Source organism: Clinocottus analis, unplaced genomic scaffold (assembly GCF_023055335.1).
Source record: "Clinocottus analis isolate CAN_PGR_092001 unplaced genomic scaffold, fCliAna1.0.p SCAF_50, whole genome shotgun sequence".
NCBI lineage: Eukaryota > Metazoa > Chordata > Actinopteri > Perciformes > Cottidae > Clinocottus > Clinocottus analis.
This window is the reverse complement of record NW_027176208.1, coordinates 239817-262364: the sequence shown is the minus strand read 5'-3', so window position 1 is coordinate 262364 and position 22548 is coordinate 239817. Positions and strand designations below refer to the sequence as shown.

The window sequence follows — 22548 nt, the reverse complement described above, 5'->3', positions numbered from 1 at the left end:
TTCAAAGTAATTTCTTCTTTCACAGTTGACTCCCTGACCTCTACTTCCCTTTCATATGTCTTAAATTCCTGTTGCTTGCGTCCAACTTCTTGTGTCCGAGGAATCCTCTCTCCACCACCCGTCTTCAGAGTCGACTGCCTGTTGTCTTGAAGAGCGACTGTTTGCTTAAGACCAGTCTTCGTGGGAACTGGAGTTACTTTAAGAAGATGGAAGATTTGCACCATGGAGCGGTGGCCAAGAGAGGAACACAAGATGAAAAACATCAAGACACGAAAACACAGATTCCAGCGTGACCCTTATTTTACTAAACTAAAGTGTGTGTACAATGAATCACTACCTCTCTGCTGTGGAACTTCTTCAGACTGGACTAATGCTTTTCCAGAAGGAATAACCTCATCTGGTTTCAGAGACAAATACATGAAGTCAGTTACTCAAACTACAAGAAAGTGATGGACATGTTTTCTAAAAGGAAGATGAAGCATACCTCTGGAGGGTGTGTCCACCTGCAGCTTTGTTTTAGCATGAGTTGTGGTTTCCTGAGGTATCTCCCTCTGTTCTACTGCTTGAGCATTGTTATGAGTAGTGAACAGACAACACACACAACAAAACAGACATGAGGACAAAACCTCGGAGAATTTAGTTCAACAACTCTGAATGAAACAATCCAATCGTAAGTTAAAAGATCAAGAGGAGAAAGGATTAGTTCAAAAGATGTTCAGATGTATCTACCTTGTTGAGGAGGCTTTTCAGCCTGAAGAATTTGATCTGGTGTTTCCAAATCTTTTGGTGGTGTTGATGCTCGGTGGCTCAGCACTGGTTCCTCTGTTTGTAATTTTGGAGTTTTCTTTGTTTCAGGTAGTTTGTGTGGCTTCTTTGGCTCTTCTGGTACCTTCTGTGGGGCTTCTGAAACCTTCTTTGACTCTTCAGGAACCTTCTTTGGGGTTTCTGAAACCTTCTTTGACTTTTCAGGAACCTTCTTTGGGGTTTCTGAAATCTTCTTTGGCTCTTCTAAAACCTTCTGTGGGGTTTCTGAAACCATCTTTGGCTCTTCTGAAACCATCTTTGGGATTTCTGAAACCTTCTTTGGCTCTTCTAAAACCTTCTTTGGGGTTTCTGAAACCATCTTTGGCTCTTCTGAAACCTTCTTTGGGATTTCTGAAACCTTCTTTGGGATTTCTGAAACCTTTGGGATTTCTGAAACCTTCTTTGGGATTTCTGAAACCTTTGGGATTTCTGAAACCTTCTTTGGCTCTTCTGGTACCTTCTGTGGGGTTTCTGAAACCTTCTTTGGCTCTTCTGAAACCTTCTTTGGGATTTCTGAAACCTTCTTTGGGGTTTCTGAAACCTTCTTCAGGGTTTCTGAAATCTTCTTTGGCTCTTCTGAAACCTTCTTTAGGGTAACTGAAACCTCCTTTGGCTCTTCTGAAACCTTCTCCGGCACCTCCGCGACCCTCTTTATTTCGTCCAGAACCTTCTTGGGTTCTTCTGGTTTGGTTTCAGACCTTGGTGCTTCTGGCTCAGGTTTACCAGCCAGCAGATGTGGTTTTCTTGCAGGTTCAGATGTCTTTGGTTCTGAGATAACTTTGAACAACATTTATGTTTTACATGATTATTTTGTTCACCATATTTTGAAGAAAATCAAAGTCACACTCTGACGAGTGCTTAGCATGCTTAAAGATATTCCTAGAAAGTATTTTTGAAAGATGACTTTCCATGTGATACAACTTAACAGACAGACGACAGAAGAACAAAGAAACCTGATGAGAGCAGCGGTGCTGTACCTTTAGTTAGAACAGCTTCAGACTTGGGTGGAGTGACCTGTGGTGCTGATGGATGAACATCAGGCCCCTCTGGTCTGGTTTCATCTTGCACTTAAGAGAACATTAAGTGTTATTGAACCTTCAGCTGATGTCCAAGGCAAACATGGAATCAAAGACCACGCTCTCAACCAGTGAATTCAAAGACATGAAGACATGGACTGAAGACCTGAAGATCAATACCTTTAGCTGGAGGACGCTCTGGTGTTGAAGGAGTAACCCTGGCTGCTGTGGGCTGAACTACAGGTTCTTCTGGTTTTGCTCGTTCTGGTGCTTTAAAGGACATTGCACATGTTCAGAAACCTGCCGGTAACCACTGAGGCCACTCCAACCAACATGGTTTGCGTTACATGACAACACAAATCAAAGAGTTCAAAGATGAGTGTAACTGTCTTTAGTCCTTGGTGGTTTGACTCCAGCTGGCAACATGAAGACGTTTCCCATTTACATGTATCTTAAGACTACTGTAGGAACAGGGTGATTATTATTGAGACACGACGGCGTTCACTCATCAGTCAGTTAGTCGAGGGACTATATTGAAAACACCAGAAGACAATGTGTAAAGAGGTGAGTGGAGAAGAACATCAAGAACATTCAGGATGTAGACAAACATGTTAGAGATCACAGCAAGACAAAGACAACCTGTCTTCCAGCCGGACTACGTTACCTGTCTCTTTACGGGCCGCCGGCCTCTTCCTGGCAGCTTCAGGCTTCACTTCAGACTCCTTCATCTCAGGAGCCTTCTGGGTCCGAGGAGCCACTTCGGGTTCACAGGGAACCGCTTTAGTCTTCCTGAGACCAGGTTCAGGTGTGACCTTTCTGGGAACCGTCACTTCCTCTTGTTCAGGTTCCACGTGAACTGAAGGTTCTTCAAGGTTAACAGAGAAATATTACTGTGAGTCAACAAGAGCTTCAAGAGTCAAAGAGGTGAAAGAAGGAAAAGAGGAAAAGATGACGCAAAAAGAACCAGACAGACAGAATACAATGCTAACGCACTGAGTTCAGCAGACGACTGGACACCAGGAAGAGAAACACACAGGAAGAGAATCACACAGGAAGAGAAACACACAGGAAGAGAATCACACAGGAAGAGAAACACACAGGAAGAGAAACACACAGGAAGTGAAACACACAGGAAGAGAAACACACAGGAAGTGAAACACACAGGAAGATAAACACACAGGAAGAGAAACACACAGGAAGTGAATCACACAGGAAGTGAAACACACAGGAAGAGAAACGTGAATCTAAAGTTTAAGTTTTATTTGATGAAGATATCAAAGAAAAATGATTTTAAGATCACCCAAAGAGTAAAATGTTCAAATGTCTCTCTTTATATAAAGTACGCATCATTAGTGCTGCAAAGATATAAAATTAATGATCATCAGATTTGATCTTCCGATTCTTAAATGCTAAAATTCAGAAACTTTCATATAAAAGAATTTATGAAAACTGCTAAAATACATGTTTTCTTTCTGCAGAGTGAAGGCAGTCTGTGGGAGCGAGAGGAATGCTTTGAGACGAGCGTTACCTTCTGGAGCGTCGCCTCTCCGAGCCGGAGCGCTGACCGTCTCCTCGCGATGCGGCTTCTTCACTTCAGCTTCTTTAAAATATTATCAGCAGGTCAGTTCATGACCACAACACCAAGAGTCTTTCTGCATGTAGGTCTTTAAGATCAATACGTGAAGAAAAGAACAAAACAGGAAGTACATAAAGGACAGGAAGTGGTGAAACACACAGGTGAGCAGATACCTGTGATTGGAGGCGGAGCTACGGGTTCCTCGAGTCCCCTGTAAGCCTCAGGAACTTGAAAGATGAAGAAAGTTCACATTAAGACTCTGCTTTATACTTTATACCGAACATACAGCTCTGCTGAGGGTTAGCGAGCGCAAGAGGAAGAGGAAGAGCAAGAGGAAGAGGAAGAAAAACACCAACATGAGGAGACAGCGAGACTGAAAGAAGATCTACGAAGCAAGAAGAAAAGCTTCTAGAAGCAATTTAGCTGGAAACGATGCGAGATCAGCGGCTGCGTTGCGTCTGTAAGCGTCTGTACCTGCAGGGCCGGCTGCTCTCCTCAACGCCGTCTCCGTCCTCTCCACTGCTTCTGCTGCTGAGGACAAAAGAACACTTAGACACAGGAAGACGGCTCGCGGGGACGAGGTTCAGAGCCAGGAGCAACAGGAAGACAGAGCGACGAAGATGAGGATGAGACAGACGAAGAGGAGACAGACGAGGAAGAGGACGAGGCGAGGAAGAGACAGACGAGGCAGAGGACGAGGTGAGGAAGAGGACGAGACAGAAGAGGAAGAAGACGAGGCGAGGAAGAGAACGAGGCGAGGAAGAGGACGAGGCGAGGATGAGACAGACGAGGAAGAGAACGAGACAGACGAGGATGAGACAGATGAAGAGGAGATAGACGAGGAAGAGGACGAGGCGAGGATGAGGACGAGGCGAGGAAGAGGACGAGGCGAGGATGAGGCGAGGAAGAGGACGAGGCGAGGAAGAGACGGACAGGGACAAACAGAAGAGGCTGAAGGCGTCTTCAGGAGGTGGACCAGGAGACCAAACGGTCGGAAATCTCCTTCACAGAGTTCTAGATCAAACTCGCCTTGATGACTCTTCTCAAACTCGTCGTTGAGACATTTTGATTTAAACTCTAAAAACTGAACAATGATCTGCTTCCATCTTAAAATGTTGAATTCAGACTTGAATCTGGATAAATGAAATGTATTATGATGTTAATAAATCTCTGTGAATCTCAAGGTTTATTAGCTTTGACAGACTAAAGCTCAGTGTCTGATCTCATGAACATAACGCCGTCCTCTTGAGTTCTGAAGTTCTTCAAACGATGGCTGAATTAATAAGAAAGCTCACACTGATCACACCATTACTGGGATGAGAGTTACAGGAGGATGAGGAAGATGAGGAGGATGAAGAAGGGTTTAGGGCGGAGATTCTTCACTCAAAGAATTAATCTAGTGTGAGGTGAGTTAGTCTGAAAGTACCTTTCACTTGTGTGCACTCTTCATAGAGATACAACTTGGAAGACTCTTTAGGCAGAAAGAAGATAATGAATGACACGATCTGAGAGTCAAAGAGTCAAAGAGTCAAAGCTTGGCAGGAAGCCTCACCTCCAACGAACAGAGCAGCTGCTTCTGGAACGGAAAGCGACGAGTCGGTGACGTCTGAAGGTTGAAAACACTTCAATCAGCTCACGTTCACATCATTCTGCATTTTATCTGATCTCATAGACCTGAAGGTCCTTTAGTGTCTGAAGGTACTTTAGTGTCTGATGGTACTTTAATGTCTGAAGGTCCTTTAGTGTCTGAAGGTACTTTAATGTCTGAAGGTACTTTAATGTCTGAAGGTACTTTAATGTCTGAAGGTACTTTAATGTCTGAAGGTACTTTAATGTCTGAAGGTACTTTAATGTCTGATGGTACTTTAATGTCTGAAGGTCCTTTAGTGTCTGAAGGTACTTTAATGTCTGAAGGTCCTTTAGTGTCTGAAGGTACTTTAATGTCTGAAGGTACTTTAATGTCTGAAGGTACTTTAGTGTCTGAAGGTACTTTAATGTCTGAAGGTACTTTAATGTCTGAAGGTCCTTTAGTGTCTGAAGGTACTTTAATGTCTGAAGGTCCTTTAGTGTCTGAAGGTACTTTAATGTCTGAAGGTACTTTAATGTCTGAAGGTACTTTAGTGTCTGAAGGTACTTTAATGTCTGAAGGTACTTTAGTGTCTGAAGGTACTTTAGTGTCTGAAGGTCCTTTAATGTCTGAAGGTACTTTAGTGTCTGAAGGTACTTTAGTGTCTGAAGGTACTTTAATGTCTGAAGGTCCTTTAATGTCTGAAGGTACTTTAATGTCTGAAGGTACTTTAATGTCTGAAGGTACTTTAGTGTCTGAAGGTACTTTAATGTCTGATGGTACTTTAGTGTCTGAAGGTACTTTAATGTCTGAAGGTCCTTTAATGTCTGAAGGTACTTTAATGTCTGAAGGTACTTTAGTGTCTGAAGGTACTTTAATGTCTGAAGGTCCTTTAGTGTCTGAAGGTACTTTAATGTCTGATGGTACTTTAGTGTCTGAAGGTACTTTAATGTCTGATGGTACTTTAGTGTCTGAAGGTACTTTAATGTCTGATGGTACTTTAGTGTCTGAAGGTCCTTTAATGTCTGAAGGTCCTTTAGTGTCTGAAGGTACTTTAATGTCTGATGGTACTTTAGTGTCTGAAGGTACTTTAATGTCTGAAGATACTTTAATGTCTGAAGATACTTTAATGTCTGAAGGTACTTTAATGTCTGATGGTACTTTAGTGTCTGAAGGTACTTTAGTGTCTGAAGGTACTTTAATGTCTGAAGGTACTTTAATGTCTGATGGTACTTTAGTGTCTGAAGGTACTTTAGTGTCTGAAGGTACTTTAATGTCTGATGGTACTTTAATGTCTGAAGGTACTTTAATGTCTGATGGTACTTTAGTGTCTGAAGGTCCTTTAGTGTCTGAAGGTACTTTAGTGTCTGAAGGTCCTTTAGTGTCTGAAGGTACTTTAGTGTCTGAAGGTCCTTCAATGTCTGAAGGTACTCACTCTGAGGAGCGCTGCTTAGCTCTACCTCTGTGAAAGGACAAGTGGACACGGGTTAACTGAGTAACCAAGAGGAGCTCCACAAACGTAAAGAAGGGATTGAACTACCGACCTCGGTCTGACATGAGGAACTCAGCGGAGCTGCGAGCTTCTTCCATCGGCTCCAGAGTGGCAACGCCTGACGGAGACATTAATAATGTGTATATGTATACATATATACACAGATGTGTACACACGCTGCTCACACTACAGTCTGACAAAGTGTCATTGAGAAAATGAGTCAAACACGTGAAAGCAATGTGAGAAAAATGTAGGAAAATAATAATGTATGTTATTAGTAAAAATGGTGAATATTGTGTCTATAAATAATTACACAATTAATCATAAAAGATATTTAACACTGAATTGTTTGGTCAGTATTGTGAAACTCTAAAAGCAGATGTAGGTATTTTCTTCTCTTATTAAATATTCCGCAGATGAACATAACGTTGCGGACGTCGGTCCTGAAGCGGTACTTGAGGCTCTCTCTGAGCTCCCATGAGCCTTTGCACCATGTGTCTGAAGCGTTGTTGAAGGACAATTGGCACTCGAAGACGGCACAGTGGCGTTCACTGACCTTGGAAGTTATTGATTCAAAGTATTAATATTAATACTGTATAAAAGAACTGCGAGGCGAAAGAAACACAGAACACAACAGGAACAGAACCAGCAGCAGGTTCTAAGAGGTCAGTGGTTGGTGTTAGTCTGCAGGACTCCAGCTCCCGTGAGGCCACGAGGCCAGCAGGTGGCGCTCACACTGACCTGTGACGGTGAGCTTGGCGTTGGAGATGTGCGGCCCACACACCACGCGGTAGCTGCCCTGGTCTTTGAGCTGGCAGCTCTTGATGCGCAGAGCGTGGAGCTCTCCCGCGCTGCTGATGTCGTACTTGTCTCCGGCGTCCAGCTTCTGGGTGCCTTTGTACCAGGTGAGGCTGATCTCCGGGTAGTTGATCCGGATCCGGCACTCGAAGGACGCGCTCTGGTTCTCGGCCGTCGTCTGGTCGCTGATGTCCTCCACCACGGAGACGGGCTGAGGGTTCAAAACCGGGTTCAAACCTTTAATCGTTACGGCAGAAAGACTTCAGAACATTAAACTGTTTTGAATATGACATCCAGTCATTTCCAACCATAAAACAGTTCATGCCCTACGAGGAGTTTATTAAAGTAGAGCGCCCATATTTTCACACAAATTCAAAATGGTCGACTTCTTGTTGTGTTTGGGGCATGGCTGACACACATGGAGGAGCTTTCTTTAGCTCTCACTTTTGTCTTCAGGTCTTCTTCTCAAACTGCATAAAACACATTAGACATGAAGTTAAGGACGCCAACTAGTGGTCAAACTGATGAATGCAGCTTCAAACGTCTTCGCTGAGCTTCATGTTGTGTTTCATTACAGAGAGACAATGAAGATTCGAGATCCATCTCGGCGGTGAACCTGGTGGAGAACTTCCCCAGAAGCTGAGCTCATGGTTAGGGTTGACTGGTTTCAGCCAGTCGGGTACCTCTGTGCCAGCGCGTCCCTCCAGCTGCTGGATGAGTCGGGCCATGTCCTCCTCTTCCACGAGGCCGCCGTGCTCCACCTCCTGCAGCGGAAAACACTATGTTAGCAACGCTAGCTTACAATGCCAGCTCACAACGTTAGCTTTCAACGTTAGCTTATAACGTTAGCCCAGTCAGTGAGGACATGGTGGTAACGGTGACCTCTGTTCTCTGTGTCTCATGTTCAGATACCACACCACTGAACCTGCTCGATGTGATCAATACTGTCTGATCATAGCTTATTGTTATTATTATTATGACAATAATGAACATAGATTCTGATCGTCAGCGTCAGTCAAACCTCCGGTGGTTTCTCTCTCTCACCCCTTTTCCGGACTTCATCTCCTTCTCCCTCTTGAGGAACTCGACCGCCTGCAGGATGAGGCGGAAGTCGTGGATGCCGTGCTCCTGCAGGACCCCCTCGTATTCTTTGGGGTCGCGACCTCGGAGCAGCTCCACAATATTGAGGTCTTCCTCTTTCTTGGGACTCCTCTGCTTCGAGGGAGTCCTGACAAATATCAAAACACACAATCAGAGCCGGTATGCAAAAGAAATGTATGAATCCGTCCCAGATGTTCACGAGTCAGAGTCAGAGATCCATCTCTCCCTTACTTCTTCAGCCTCGTCCGGATGTCTCCGAGTCCCGCTGCCTCCTCCTTCTTGGTGACCTCCATCTCGGCGCTGCACTCGATCTCTCCGTGTCGGCTGGTGGCGACGCACCGGTAGAGGCCGGAGTCGGACTTGGTGACCTCATTGATCTCCATTTTGGCGTCTTGGCCTTTGTGCTCGATGGTGATGCGACCCCCAGGGGTGATCTGCCTCCACTTCCCCTTCATCCACTTCACGCTGGGGATCGGGTCGCCTCCAATCTTGGCGATGAAGGTTGCGGTGCCCTCTGCAAAGCAGGAATTAGAAATCATGTAACTTCAGGTTGAAGCTAAAGTCCTTCATCTGATCCTGACTCCCCCTGAGTTGTTTCTGTCTCGGATTGGGCCGATGTGTGCCCATCGGGGAACTGGTTCTAACAGGAACAAACACTTCCTCTCATTTAGGTCTGTGGTGTTTCCCATAAGGACTCTTTAAGAGGACGTTAATCTACAGATCAGTCAGGACACGCGTCCTCTCACATTGCACTTACTCTCTGAGGCGGAAATGTTCTGAAGCTCCTCGATGAAGAAGAGGTTGTCGAGCCTTTTGACCGGAGCAGCAGCAGCCGGGGAGGTGGTCTTGCTGAGGGAAACTTTGGCTCCTTCATCTGAAAAGAGATCACGGTGGTGAGTCCAGCTTCCTCTGACACCAAGGAGCTCAATAACGCCACTGATCCAACGACAGAGTCACCAAACTCAACTGGACTTGTTTCTTCATGAAGGCGATTTGAAATTAAGTTAAATAATAGTTGTTTTGCCTGATTGTATCAGTTAAACTCAAAGTCAACAGAGCAGAATTCCTCGTGACAAAAGCTAAAGCGTTTCAATAGTGCTTGGGTTAGAAAGTGGCCCTAATAACCACGGGCCACCAAACACAACGTTAAGCAGCCCAACCGGGTCAGAAGGTCTGGACCACTGGTGGATCCGCTGGTGTCAAACGATCCTCCATACTGTGGAGAATGAGAAGTGAACTACCGCAGTAAAGGGCAGTAAATGAGCGCTACCTTTTAACGTGACCCTGGACTTGCAGAAGTTGCTGCCGGCTGCGTTGCTGGCCTTGCAGAGGTAATCCCCGCCATCGCTCTTTGACACTGGGCTGACCTCCAGACACGCCGCTCCTCCAACGAAGGTGATTCTGGTGTTTCCGCTGGACTTGAGCTCCCTCCTGTCCTTCATCCACTGGACGGTCAGAGGAGGAGAGCCGCTGACGTGGCATTTAAGGCTCAGCTTCTCGCCCTCGCTCGTCGTCACCGGCTCCAGAGGGACATCGAACGTTGGAGCCTGGCCGCTTTCTGAATGATGGGAGAGAAGCAGCTTCTCAAACACACAACTACCTGACGTGCAGTCATGAAAGACTGCAGCGTTTTACAATCAGGGACACAAACACTACAACTCTGCAATTACTTAGTTGATATCTATCAAACCCTGAAGACCGAACACTTGCTGCTGCGGGTTAGGTTGACAGTTCACACGAGTCACCACAGGGAAAAAAAGCAACGTTGGCCAGAACGTTATTTGTTGACATCCCTGTATGATGGACATTTGTGTGATGGAGAGAGCCACAGGTGGTCTGGTCACAAACAGGAGTGAAGAGCTTCCAGATCAGCCTGTGAACCCCAATCCTGAGCAGCTTTGAATCAAACACAGAAGACAAACCTCCACTCGTACCTGTGATGGAGAGAGAAACCCGGCAGGACGCCTTTCCGGCCTCGTTGGAGGCCGTGCAGGTGTAAACGCCTCCGTCAGAGCTGCTCGAGGCTCTGACGTTCAGCACCGCCACGTTGTTCTGGAAGCTGGCCTCGTACTTGTCGGAGTTGTAGATCTCCCTGTCGTCTTTGTACCAGGTGACCTCCAGCGGCTGGGAGCCGGACACCCGGCCCTCCATCTTCACCGTCTTACCCACGGAGTCCATCATGGACTCAGAGGGCTTCTTGGTGAAGTTTGGAGGCACTTTGCGCTCTGTTCATGGAGAGAAAGACAAGACACTCAAGGCCACGTTGGGACTTTGGGAAAGGAGTCGAAACGAAGGTTCACCAGGCCACCGGGCCTTCGTCACTGCAGCACTGACACAAAGGAAACAAAGGCGACAACACGCAACACAAAGGCAACACAATGAACTCCCTGTCTACTGATCCCTTTATGAGCAAGCAAATATTCATCTGATGGAACCATAAAGACACCAAACATGCTCTCGTTATGAAGTCTCTCTCCAAACCCAACAAACAGGATCAGTCAACCCTGAACACCACTACAGGACCTTTCAGCCGGTACCGAGAGTCTTCTGTTACAACAAACACCGGACCGGGAGACGAGGACCCGAGGTTAGGACACAAGGTTACGAACTGGACCCGATAAGTACACAAGCTTAGGACCTGGACCTGATAAGGAAACAAGGTCACAAACGGGACCCTAAAAGGACACAAGGTTAGAAACTGGATCTGATAAGGACCCAAGGTTAGGAACTGGACTGGTAAGGACACAAGGTTAGGACCCGAGGTTAGGAACTGGACCCGATAAGGACCTGAGGTTAGGAACTGGACCCGATAAGGACCCGAGGTTAGGAGCTGCACCCACATTAGTGAATCATGTTACTGCGTTACCTATTTTAACATGAGCGTGACAGGTGTCACTTCCTTCTGCATTGGATATTTCACAAGTGTATTTTCCCGCGGCCGTGGCTCTGTCACTGTAGAGGACCTCCAGAACGCAGGAGGAGTCGCTGGTTTTGACGTTGTACTGGTAAGAGGCCCAGATCAGCTTATTGTCCTTCTTCCACGTCACGTAGACCCTCTGGCTGCCGGCGTAGCGGCACTCCAGGCTCAGAGGCTGACCCAGCTCGTGGCTGACGTCCTCCAGTTTCTTCACGAAGCGGACGGGTTCTGAGAGGAGCAACGGTGGAGTCAGTCATGGACGCCACGGATCTTTGCATGCGGAGGACGAAAAACTGTGTTGCGACGCAGAATCCAAAGGAATCCGTTGATGTTTCCATGCGTAGAAAGTGAAACTATGTGAAGCGAGATTTACCTGTTCATGAACGCAAGAAAGCCTGCAGGCATGAGGAGACTATGTGAGTAGCACTGCTAGCTACGCGATGAATGATTCGCTTCATGCATGAAAAGATGGCCACGACAAGCACGGGGCGGTTTGGTTAGTGTTACCTAGCGTGACATTAGCATAGCAGATATCAGAGCCTTCTGCATTGGAAATTTCACACGTGTATCTTCCTCGAGCGATCTCTCGGTCGCTGTTGAGGACTTCCAGAACGCAGCTGCAGTCGCTGGTCCTGACGTTGTACTGATAAGAGGCCCAGATGGGCCTGCCGTCTTTCCTCCAGCTCACGCTCACTCTCTTGCTGCCGGAGAACGCCACCCTGAGCGTCAGCGGCCCGCCGACTCTGAACGCGATGTTTTCCAGCTTCCTGATGAAACGAGCCGGTTCTGGGAGAAGCAGTGATGTTGTTAGTTCCAGAGGTGATGGTGAGCAAGCAGAAGCAAACGTTATTCTTGATTATTGTTACTGTTGATAAGCGGAGCAGGAAGAGTCCCATCGTACTCCCGGCTTGTTCCACAAGGTTTAACTCATTCCAGAAGGTTCTTCCTCTCGTCTTCCCATTCCATCAAGGCTTCCATTGGTTTTATTCATTACAAGACATTGGTCAGGATACAAATAATTCATTATTTGCAGCCCATGTAGAGCCAAACTTTATCTTAAAGAGGAAACAGGAGTGCACTCAGAATATAAACGTTGGTCTCAGGTGTTCAGAGACCAGATGGACGACAGAAGAGAGAACCAGTGGAACAGACCAGCCTGAGAGCAGGATGAGCCTCTGCTGTTAGCTCCTGATGGATGGTGAGTGTTAGTGCTTGTACCTTTCTTTGAGCTTCTAACACTGACGTACGCGTTGCAGACGGCTGAACCTTCTGTGTTAGAGAGCTGGCAGCTGTAGAGCCCGGCGGCTTCCTGTCTGTCACTATTGAGGACTTCTAAAGTGCACGAGGAGTCGCTGGTCTTCACATTGTACTGGTACGAAGCCCAGATGAGCTTGCCGTCCTTCGTCCAGCTCACGTGCACTCGCTGACTGCCGGCGTATGTGCACGTGAGACTCAACGGGTCGCCCAGGCGGTACGAGACGTCTTCCAGCCGGTTCACAAAGCGCACGGGTTCTGGAGAAGCAACACGGTGTTAGTGGGTCATGAAGTGGGAACCAGCAACCGGTGGGCGTGTTAGGCAGTTACCGAGTCTGACGTGAGCGTGGCACACAGCAGCGCTACTAGCATTGGATATTTCACAGGAATATCTCCCAGCAGCCTCCTCTCTGTCACTGTTGAGGACCTCCAGGATGCAGGAGTTATCCGTGGTCCTGACGTTGTACCGGTAGGACGCCCAGACCGGTTTGCCGTCTTTGGTCCAGCTCACGTGCACGAGCTGGCTGCCCGAGAACGTGACCTGAAGCCTCAGAGGCTGGCCGACCCTAAAGGTCACGTCTTCCAGCTTCTTCACAAAGCGCACGGGTTCTGAGAGAGGCAAGGACGCAAGGGGTCATGTGAGGGGAAGTTAGCAAGTAAGCTAACCAGTTAAACTGCAGATGAGGCTCGTTGTTTCAGATGTTCAACCAAAAACAGCGGAGACGTGTTCTGTTCCCCAAAATGAACTATAGTAAAACTTTGCCACCTTCAGTCCCTCCATCTGGTTGACCAAACAGGGAACACTAATGGATGTTTCGATGCCACACATCAAATCAATAATAGATCAAGCCTAATGTCCCATGATGCATTGTGTTTGTTTAAAAATCCCAACAAGGAGCCTCCATGTTAGGACCGTTACCTAGTGTGACCTGAGCGTAGCAGATAGCCGAGTTCTCAGAGTTAGAGACTTCACACGAGTATCTCCCTGCTGCTTCCTCGCGGTCGCTGTTGAGCACCTCCAGGACGCAGGCGTTCTCTGTGGTCTTCACGTTGTACTTGTAGGAGGCCCAGACTGGTTTCCCATCCTTCCTCCAGCTCACGGAGACCTTGGGACTGGCGCTGTACGCGCAGTAGAGCGACAGTGGCCGGCCCAGCATGAAGGTGGTGTCCTCCAGCTCTTTTATAAAGCGCACAGGTTCTACAGGAGGTAATGCGGTGTTAGTTGCATGTTTCACAGCTACAGCTGGCCAGGTCACGAGCTGCATTCGTTAGTGGGTTTACCTATGTGAACCACAGCGTGGCAGACCGCGGTGGCCTCTGAATTAGAGATCTCGCAAGAGTATTTCCCCACGGCTTCCCGACGGTCACTGTTGAGAACCTCCAGGGCGCTGGAGAACTTGGTAGTTTTAACATTGTACTTGTACGACGCCCAGATGAGTTTGCTATCTTTCATCCAGCTGACGTGAATCCTCTGGCTGCCGATGAACGAGACCTCCAGAGTCAGAGGGCGGCCCAGTTTATAGAAGCTGTTTCTCAGTTTTCTCACAAAGCGAACCGGTTCTAAGAAATGAATGAGCAGTGCGGGTGTTAGATAGTGAGAGCAGTAATAGTTAGGCTGTTACATGATGGTGGCATGCATATGAAACCCCGTGGGGTGAGCTGCTCAGCTGCTTTACCTAGCTTGGCGTTAGCGTGGCAGATATCCGTCCCTTCAGCGTTACTGACTTCACACGAGTATTGTCCGACGGCCTCTTCTCGGTCGCTGTTGAGCACCTCCAGGACGCAGGTGTCGTTGGTGGTCTTGACGTTGTACTGGTAGGAAGCCCAGATCAGTTTGCCGTCCTTCTTCCAGGTCACACAGATTCTCTGACTTCCAGTGAACTTGCACTTGAGGGTCAAAGGTTCTCCGAGTCTGAAATAAGTGTCCTGCAGCTTTTCCACAAAGCGAGCCGGTTCTGAGGAGCAATGCTGGGGTTAGTTGCATGAAGCCTACCTTTTGTTATGCAGGCAGGCAGCAGGGTCACCAACAGAGATCATGTTTAAAACCTACTGTGACCTCAGGAGGCCTCTGCTGTCCACCCGGTTAGTGAGGAGCTGAAAGCAGATGAGTGTTAAGGCTTTGTGACTTTACCTAAGCTGACGCGAGCGTGGCACACGTCCGTCCCTGCGCTGTTGGAAATTTCACAGGTGTACATTCCAGCTGCCTCGGGCCGGTCGCTGTTGAGGACGTCCAGCACGCAGCACGAGTCTGTGGTTCTGACGTTGTACTGGTAGGAGGCCCAGATCAGCCTGCCGTCCTTTCTCCACGTGACGCAGACCCTCTGGCTGCCGGCGTACGAGCAGCGCAGCGTGAGCGGCCGGCCCACGCTGAACGCAGAGTCCTGCAGCTTCTGGATGAAGCGCACCGGTTCTGAGAAGCATTGTGACGTTAGACACCGTTACGCTGCCATGCATTGACCTTCACGCCGAGGGTCGCTCTGACCGGACGGATGACGTGCAACTGCTATCAAACAGAGAGCTACTGAGAGAAAGACGTTCACGTGCATCCCATCGACGTCACTGGAGGATGCACAGGGTTAGCGCTAGCAGCATTACATTTCATTTAGCTTTTATCCAAAGAGACTCACATTCCTTCCACACGGAGACACAGCAACGGGTTCAGGCTTAACCTTTTCGAAACCGGACGCGAAAATCCTCCCGTGGCCATTTTAAGTCCCAGCATGCCCCATTCAGACAATCTTTTGGCAAAAAATACGTAATATTCCCATTTTTAAACCGAACGACACAGTTTTATGACTGAAAACTGTTTTATTGTGATTGTTGTTGCAGATTCTGATTCTCTAGGTCCTAAACTTTCCATAAAGGTGTCTTATTGACGCTTCAGGAGGCTTTTTTTGGGGAATCTGGCTCATATCATGCTGGATGTTCATAGTTACCATCAAAATATCTTTTAAAAGTGATTTTTTTCGCAGATATACATTTTTTTTTTCCCAAGACTTTGCTGAAGAAATACATACAATAAACACAAGTATTGGAATCAATGCAGGCTTCCAACGACGACTCAAACAGGGAAAACACTCAAACACACAGAAAAGGAGGTCTGGAGACAACACTGGTTCCACAGTTTTCAACGAGTTAAGTGTCTCAAAAAGGACACGCAGACGAGCAAAGACGGGGCTCAAACCACCGGTCCCCTGAGTGAAAGACGAGCATGCTAACCACCGATCCACAGTCAACATGAACACAGGAGAGGAGAATGGAAACGAGCATCACCTTTCACCGCCACGTGACAGCTGGCCGAGGCCGAGCCCACCCGGTTCTCTGCCTTGCAGACGTATTCTCCGTGGTCGCAGCTGGTCGTTTTGGTGAGTTTCAAAGTGGCGACGCCGTTACTGAAGTCCGCTGAGCAAGTGTTGGACTTGCGCAGCTTCCCGTCAGATTTAAACCAAGCGACGGAGATGTCGGGAGTTCCTAAGATACGACATTTCAGAGTAACTGCGTCGCCCAGTGCGACCTCCAGCGGCTCCATCGGGTCGACAAAGTACGGCCGCTCTGAAGTGAAAGATGTGATGGTGGCGATGATGGTTTGGTTAAACTTCAGAGCTTTTCATGAGGAATAAATGACTGAATAAATTAATTATTACAAATGAAACTACAAAAACATGCACATGAAGGGTTTTACCTAGGATCGACACTTGAGCTTCGCATCGGTCGCTTCCGACCCCGTTGTCTACTTCACAAGAGTATCGACCGGCCGCCTCCAGGCGGTCCGCGTTCAGCACCTCCAGGATGCAGGAGGTGTCTGTGGGGATCACATTGTACTGGTACGAGGCCCAGATGAGATCCCCGTCCTTCTTCCAGGTCACATTGACTCTGGGGGTTCCAGCGAACGTGACCTCCAGCCTCAGAGGCTTGCCCTTCTCAGAGGACACGGCCCTGAGCTTCTTCACGAAGTGGACTGGTTCTGAGAGAGGCAAGTCCATCATCAGTTACAGAAGAAACCCCTTGAGAAGTGCTCAGATGGTTGAAGAGATCTATCTGCCTAACAAACCTTTCACACTCAGGTTGGCGGGGCAGCTCTCCTTGCCCGCCTCGTTGATGATCTGGCAGGTGTACTCTCCTGCGTGGGACTTTTCCACTTTGTGAAGCACCAGAGTGGCCACGTCGCCCTTGAGGGCGATCTCGCAGCCTCGCCCGTGCTGCATCTCCTTGGCTCCCCTGAACCATTTCACCCTCAGGGGGGCGCTGCCTTTCACTTTAGCAGAGAAGGACACATTCTTGCCCGGCAAAGTTTCCTTTGCTTCGGGTATTTCCACAAAAGATGGAGGTTCTGGGTTCAGATAAAAAGGGCGCGTTGAAAGATAAATATGAGCTTCCTGTAAAGAGTCCGGTCCCGAGTGGGTTCAACACGAAGACTCACCTGTCACGTTGATGGAGGCGCTGGTCTCGCTGGCTCCGGCAGCGTTCACGGCTTTGCACGTGTACTTGCCAGAATCGGACATCCGGATGCTGGGAACGCTCAGCGTGCAGCTGTTATCAGAGCAGCTAATGTCACAGTCGGGTCCGCTCCGGATCTCCTGGCCGTTGTGGAACCAGGAGGTCGTTAAAGGAGCGGAGCCGGTGACCTTGCACTCCATCTCACCCGGCTTACCCACAACCAGGTGGGCGTCTCTCAGCTTCCTGATGAAGCTCGGAGGAATCAATTTATCTATAAAACACAAACAAGTCATGAAGCATTTCAGAGCTACCTGATCGTGAAGAGGAACCACAAGAGGAGAGGAACCCACCTGAGACCGAGAGCCTGGTTCTACAAGAGGCCGTGCCCACAGGGTTTGAGACCTCCAGCTTGTATTCTCCAGCGTCTGCTTTGTCCGCAGAGCGGATCTTCAGGGAGCAAACCTTCTTGGTGAAGGACATCTGATACTTGGCTCCAGCAGACAGCGCTTTGTTGTCCTTGTACCACTTTGTCTTCAGGTCTGGAGAGCCAGACACTGTGACTTCAAGAGCCGTGTTGTCTCCTGACTTCACGTTCAGGGACTCAGGGCTATCCTCTATAGCGGCGGGTTCTAGAAATCAGGGAAGGAGATATTAAGCTGAAGGAATCCTCACTCTGCCGCTCACGCTCTGGAGGATGGATGTCTACAAACCTAGAACGGTCACTTGGGAGACAGACTCCACGACTCCAGAGTCGTTGCTCAGCCGGCAGGTGTATCTGCCGGCTGAGGCGGAGTCGGCTCTGGGCACCACGAGGGTGACCACGTTACTCTCAAAGCTGATCTTCCTGTTGTCGCCGTCTCTGAGGACGTGGTCCTTGTCCTGGACCCAGGACACAGACAGAGGCTCAGAGCCCCTCACCGTAGCCGTCAGCCTCAGCTGCTGGCCGACTGTCACCGACGCGTCCGACAGTTTGTTGACGAACGCCGGTTGTTCTGAACAGTGACGAGAGATCAGAGGTCAGCAGAGGTCTTCACACCGAGACGCTGAGGACGCTAAACCAGCTAAGCGATGCTAAACCAACCTTTGAGGGTAACGGTGGAGTGGCAGGTTCCACTTCCTACGCTGTTTGACACTCTGCACTCGTAGAGGCCGGCGTCGTCCTGCTCCAGCTTCATGAGGTGAAGCGTGGCAGAGCTGCCGTCACTGACCATCTTGTACTTCCTGCTCTCCTTCAATGGCCTCTTGTCTTTGTACCAGTTAACCTGGAACGGCTGAGTGCCGGCCATCTCACAGTGGAGGCTGGCGTCTTTCCCTTTAATGCCCTCTACTGGACTTGGAGTTTTGATAAAGGACGGTGACTCTGGAAGATATTTTACAGGTATGTTAACACACTGCAAGCAATTTGGGTGGGCAGTTTCATGGGAAGTTGAGTTTCATGCTGAAATTCAGTCCATGCGAGAGGAATCCATCCAGAAGCCCACAGAAAGATCATTAGTGAGAGAACATCTGAGAAATGAACTAGGTCAAGGGTCGAGGAAAGGGTAAAGTGGAGGACACAAGTCGGTACAACAGGAGGAAACACAGAGACTCATGCTGTCCGACACACCGGGGGAAAGGAGTCTGGTCTCAGAGACAGAAGGGCTGTAGGAGTCCATGCTGCGTTTCAAGACAGGGCTCCAAGAACAGTCATAAAAACTCAGGAGGGAAAATCTAGATGTGCACCATGAGGGACTTTCATTCAGACGTGTTCATGCTACACAGGTTCAGAGGCGGCGGCGCTGCAGAGGCTCTTGCTGCAGAGCTGACCTTGCACTGTGAGCACGCTGCTGCAGCTCGCCCTGCCGGCCTCGTTCTGGGCCTCACAGGTGTAGACGCCGTTGTCCTCAAACTGAGTGCTGTTCAGCTGGAGGTACGCAGTCGAGTCAACAAACATTGTTTTATAGTTGCCTCCGTCGCTAATCTTTTGGTCGTTTTTGTACCAGCACATATTCAGGGAGTGTGCGGGAGTGGTTTTGCATTCAAAGCGATGTCCCTCACACATCTTCACAAAGGTATTGGGAGGGAGCTTCTGGATGAACTGAGGTGGTTCTGCAAAGTCAAAACAAGGTCATGTTACTATCAGGATGAAGAAACCTGTGAATCAATGAGACGAATGAGGAAGGTGAGTCTGAAAACAACGCAGGTTTTTCTGGTGAGGAAAGAAGAGGTGAGCAAAATGAAACACAAGAGTAGCTGTGAAAATGGAAAAAAAAGATGTTAGCTGAGTCATAACGATGATGAGGGACAAGAAAAAAAGAATAGTCCAACCTTTCACCAGCAACTCGGCCGCACTCTCCACGTGGCCGGCCTCGTTGCTCACTTGGCAAGAGTACGTCCCGCCCTGCCGAGTCCCCACCGAGTGGAGCTCCAGGGAGGACGAGTATTCCTCCAGCCGGATGGTGCAGGACGGGCCCGTGACCAGCTCCACATGCTCCTTAAACCACTTCACCGTGAACGGAGGCGTTCCTTCAAACCCACTCCTGAAGAGCACGGCGGACTCCTGAGTGACGGCCTGAGACTCGGGCTCAGCCGTGAACCTCGGTGGCACTAAACCCGCACAGAGAACAGAAGAGCACAGTGAGCGGCGGCCTTTGAGGGCAGGCGGATCAAGTGAACCCTCGAATGCTAGCTGACCTTTAGCCGTGAGCACAGCGCTGCACACGCAGCTGCCGGCGGCGTTGGTGACCTCGCAGGAGTACGCACCGGTGTCGGCAGCCTCGGTCAGCTTGAACTCCAGACACACTCGGTTCTCAAGGTGCACCAGCTCATATTTGGAGCTCTTGGCGATCTTTTCTTTCCCTTTGAGCCACTCGACCGAGATGGGAAGAGAAGCGGACACTTTGCACTCCATGGTCACCACTGAGCCCATAACGGCTTGAATGTTTGTTAACTTCCTTATGAACGTCGGAGGAATTACCTCTTCTGTTTAAAGCGATGACACAAGATGATTAGTCAAAGAAAAGGTACAAGTCTACAACTTAAGATATCAGTTAATAACGTGACGAACCTAAAACCAGCAGCGTGACTTTGCAGCTGCAAGTCCCAACAGAGTTTGTGGCTTCAAACAGATACTCCCCGCCATCCTCCATCTGAGAGGACTTCATGTTCAGACTGCTGAGGTTGTTCTCGTATGACAGGCGATGCTTTCTGCTCGACTGCAGCTCTTTGCCATCTTTGGACCAGCTCACCCTGATCTGAGGAGATCCGGTGAGCCTGCACTCCAGACTCACCGGATCTCCTCGAGTCACTTGGACTACCTCGGCCTTCTCTTGGATCCGAGGTGGTTCTACAACACCGAGAAGAAGAGGTGAGTGCACCTGTCATCGGCATTAGAGCTACCTTTAATGTACCGAGGAAGAGTCTATACCTTGCACCACGAGGGCGGCGGTGCATTTGTCCTGGCCGGCCTCGTTGACCACCTGGCAGGTGTACTTCCCCCCGTGGGTCGCCTCACAGGAAGGAATCCTGAGAGTGGCCTGATTGTTCTCAAACGTTCTCTCCACCGTTGGATCCTCGGGGATCCAGATCTCGTCTTTCTGCCATTGTACAGAGAGAGGCAGAGAACCTTCTACGGAGCAGCGAAACACCGCCACAGCTCCCAGAGTACATGACACACTCTCTATCTTCTTCACAAACGCTGGAGGAGCTAAAGGAAAGAAAAGAAGTGTTTTAAACACCAGATGGTGTTCAGTGCTGAAGGCCTCGTGTGCGTCAGAGTCATCAGTCAAACCGACCTTTCAGAGACAGCGAGGCGAAGCCAGTACAACTTCCAACCTCATTGGCCACCACGCACTGATAAACACCGACGTCTGCCGCTTCACACTCCTGGATTTTCAAGCTCACGTGTTCACTCTCAACAATATGCTTTTTGCTGGATTTGATCGGCTTTTTATCTTTGGACCATGTGACCTTGAACGGAGCACTTCCTGCCACTTTGGAAGCAAACGCTGCGGTTGAACCTTTAACGACTTGAAGAGACGTCAGCTCTTCAGCAAACAGAGGAGGCTCTGAAATAACAACGCACATTAAATACACTTGTTTGAGAGATGCAATATAAACTCAGGTTTTTGTTTCACTGAAACACTGAAACCAACCTTTCACTTGCAGCTCCACCGAGCAGCTCTCGGTTCCTGCTTCGTTGCAGACTTTGCAGAAGTATTTCCCGCTGTCATTTTCACTAACGTCACAAATCTCTAAGGTGGCGATGGAGTTCATGAACAGCATCTTGTGTTTGACACTTTGCTGAAGCTCAGCTCCATCTCTGAACCAATGCACAGACATCTCTGGGGAACCAGACACCTTGCACTCAAACAGCTTCCTGTCTCCCACCCGCACCACTGACACGCCTTCAGGTTTCTCCATGAAAAAAGGAGGTTCTAAAAAAGATACAGACAGAAGTTACTTACGTATGGCGTTCACTACAAGATAAAGGAAACTGCTCAAAGGGAGCGACCGATATTGACCTTTGACAAAGAGCGCTGCCTGGCAGGAAGTGGAGCCCACGTCGTTCTGGACTTCACAGACATAGTCTCCAGAATCGGAGCTTTTAGCAAAGAAGAGCTCCAGTGAGCTGGAGGTGTTGTCTTTGACCACGGAGCAGTCGGCACTGGATAACACCTCCTTCTTGTTTTTAAACCACTTGATGGCGAGCGGCGGCGTGCCGGACACCAGCACGTTCAACTGGACTTTGGAGCCCGGCAACACATTCATGGATTCGGGCTTTTCGAGAATGCACGGTGGTTCTGGAAGAGAAAAGAAACCAAACGCCGCTCGTGAGAGCCGCACAGTCACAAAGATCCTTCAGGACGCCGATCGGTCGCATCAGCCGCTCATGAAGACCACAAACCAACCTTTGACCAACAGGCTCCCAGAGCACTGGACGGTTCCCGCTCGGTTGCTAGCGATGCAGGTGTAGCTGCCGCTGTCTTTGCTCTCCAGGTGAGAGATTTCCAGGAAAGCAACGTTCTCAAAGAACGTGCATTTGTGTTTCTCGTCCGTCTGGATCTCTTTCTCGTCTCTGTACCACTGCACGGTGATCGGCAGCGAGCCGGAGACGAGACACTCCAGATGAGCAAACGAGGCTTTGATACCTTCCGTCTGCTTCAGTTTTCTCGTGAAAGACGGTGGGATGATTTGATCTATTGTATACAAAGTGCAAAATAAAAGGTTAAGTTGGTTGTGACGATAGAAGGTGTCAGAACAGATATGAACCTTTGGGATGAACTGACCTAAGACAGTAACGTCTGCCTCACAAGAACTGGACCCGGCATCGTTTGAGACCTCAAAGGTGTATTCACCGCTGTCGATCGCCTCGACTTTAGGGATCTGCAGCACAGAGCTTCTGTCTGAGCTCTGAACTTTGTATCTCCGGCCCGACTTCAGCTCCTTTCCTGCCCTCATCCATCTGGTCTTGAGCGGTTTGGTGCCTGAGAATCTGCACTCGAGTCGGGCCGGGTCGCCCTCGGTAACGCTGATGGACTTTGCGTGTTCTGAAATATTTGCTGGCTCTGGGATCACAAACAGGTCCGAAGCTGAATTAGCGGCTCG

At 48.9% G+C, this 22548-nt stretch overlaps 3 protein-coding genes across 3 annotated transcripts in view; all 3 read right to left on the bottom strand.

The window, feature by feature from the left end:
• ttn.1 (titin, tandem duplicate 1) overlaps positions 1-22548 on the bottom strand; it is a 170205-nt gene that overhangs the window by 104198 nt on the left and 43459 nt on the right. Inside the window, exons 48-57 of the mRNA XM_068601488.1 lie at positions 10289-10579; positions 9625-9912; positions 9112-9228; positions 8586-8868; positions 8298-8481; positions 7937-8017; positions 7197-7464; positions 3871-3927; positions 3570-3623; positions 3349-3420 (exon numbers count right to left, since the gene is read on the bottom strand). Coding sequence (XP_068457589.1) covers positions 3349-3420; positions 3570-3623; positions 3871-3927; positions 7197-7464; positions 7937-8017; positions 8298-8481; positions 8586-8868; positions 9112-9228; positions 9625-9912; positions 10289-10579 — 1695 coding nt within the window. The remainder of the gene's footprint in view (positions 1-3348; positions 3421-3569; positions 3624-3870; positions 3928-7196; positions 7465-7936; positions 8018-8297; positions 8482-8585; positions 8869-9111; positions 9229-9624; positions 9913-10288; positions 10580-22548) is intronic.
• Positions 716-1594, bottom strand: LOC137803219 (golgin subfamily A member 6-like protein 22). Its single transcript, XM_068601476.1, has one exon. The coding sequence runs from the start codon at positions 1592-1594 to the stop codon at positions 716-718; it is 879 nt and encodes a 292-aa protein (XP_068457577.1).
• On the bottom strand, positions 10673-22401 carry LOC137803229 (titin-like). The gene is made up of 25 exons (XM_068601487.1): positions 21852-22401; positions 21465-21743; positions 21096-21377; positions 20736-21008; positions 20369-20647; positions 20009-20287; positions 19636-19923; positions 19270-19548; positions 18769-19050; positions 18044-18322; positions 17673-17954; positions 17313-17591; positions 16946-17233; positions 16577-16855; positions 16208-16489; positions 15799-15996; positions 14657-14935; positions 14202-14480; positions 13807-14085; positions 13445-13723; positions 12943-13134; positions 12490-12783; positions 11779-12057; positions 11308-11499; positions 10673-10683 (listed from the first exon to the last, which is right to left on the bottom strand). The coding sequence occupies exons 1-25, from the start codon at positions 22399-22401 to the stop codon at positions 10673-10675; spliced, it is 6762 nt and encodes a 2253-aa protein (XP_068457588.1).

Bases quoted from the DNA above. Each gene is read 5' to 3' on its own strand.
- LOC137803219 (XM_068601476.1), bottom strand. From the start codon at position 1,594: ATGTTGTTCAAAGTTATCTCAGAACCAAAGACATCTGAACCTGCAAGA.
- LOC137803229 (XM_068601487.1), bottom strand. From the start codon at position 22,401: ATGAGGGCAGGAAAGGAGCTGAAGTCGGGCCGGAGATACAAAGTTCAG. The intron at 20,648-20,735 runs GTCGGTTTGACT...TCTTTCCTTTAG, and splicing joins CGCCTCGCTGTCTCTGAAAG to CTCCTCCAGCGTTTGTGAAG. The intron at 13,724-13,806 runs GTAAACCCACTA...TACCTCCTGTAG, and splicing joins CCACGCTGTGGTTCACATAG to AACCTGTGCGCTTTATAAAA.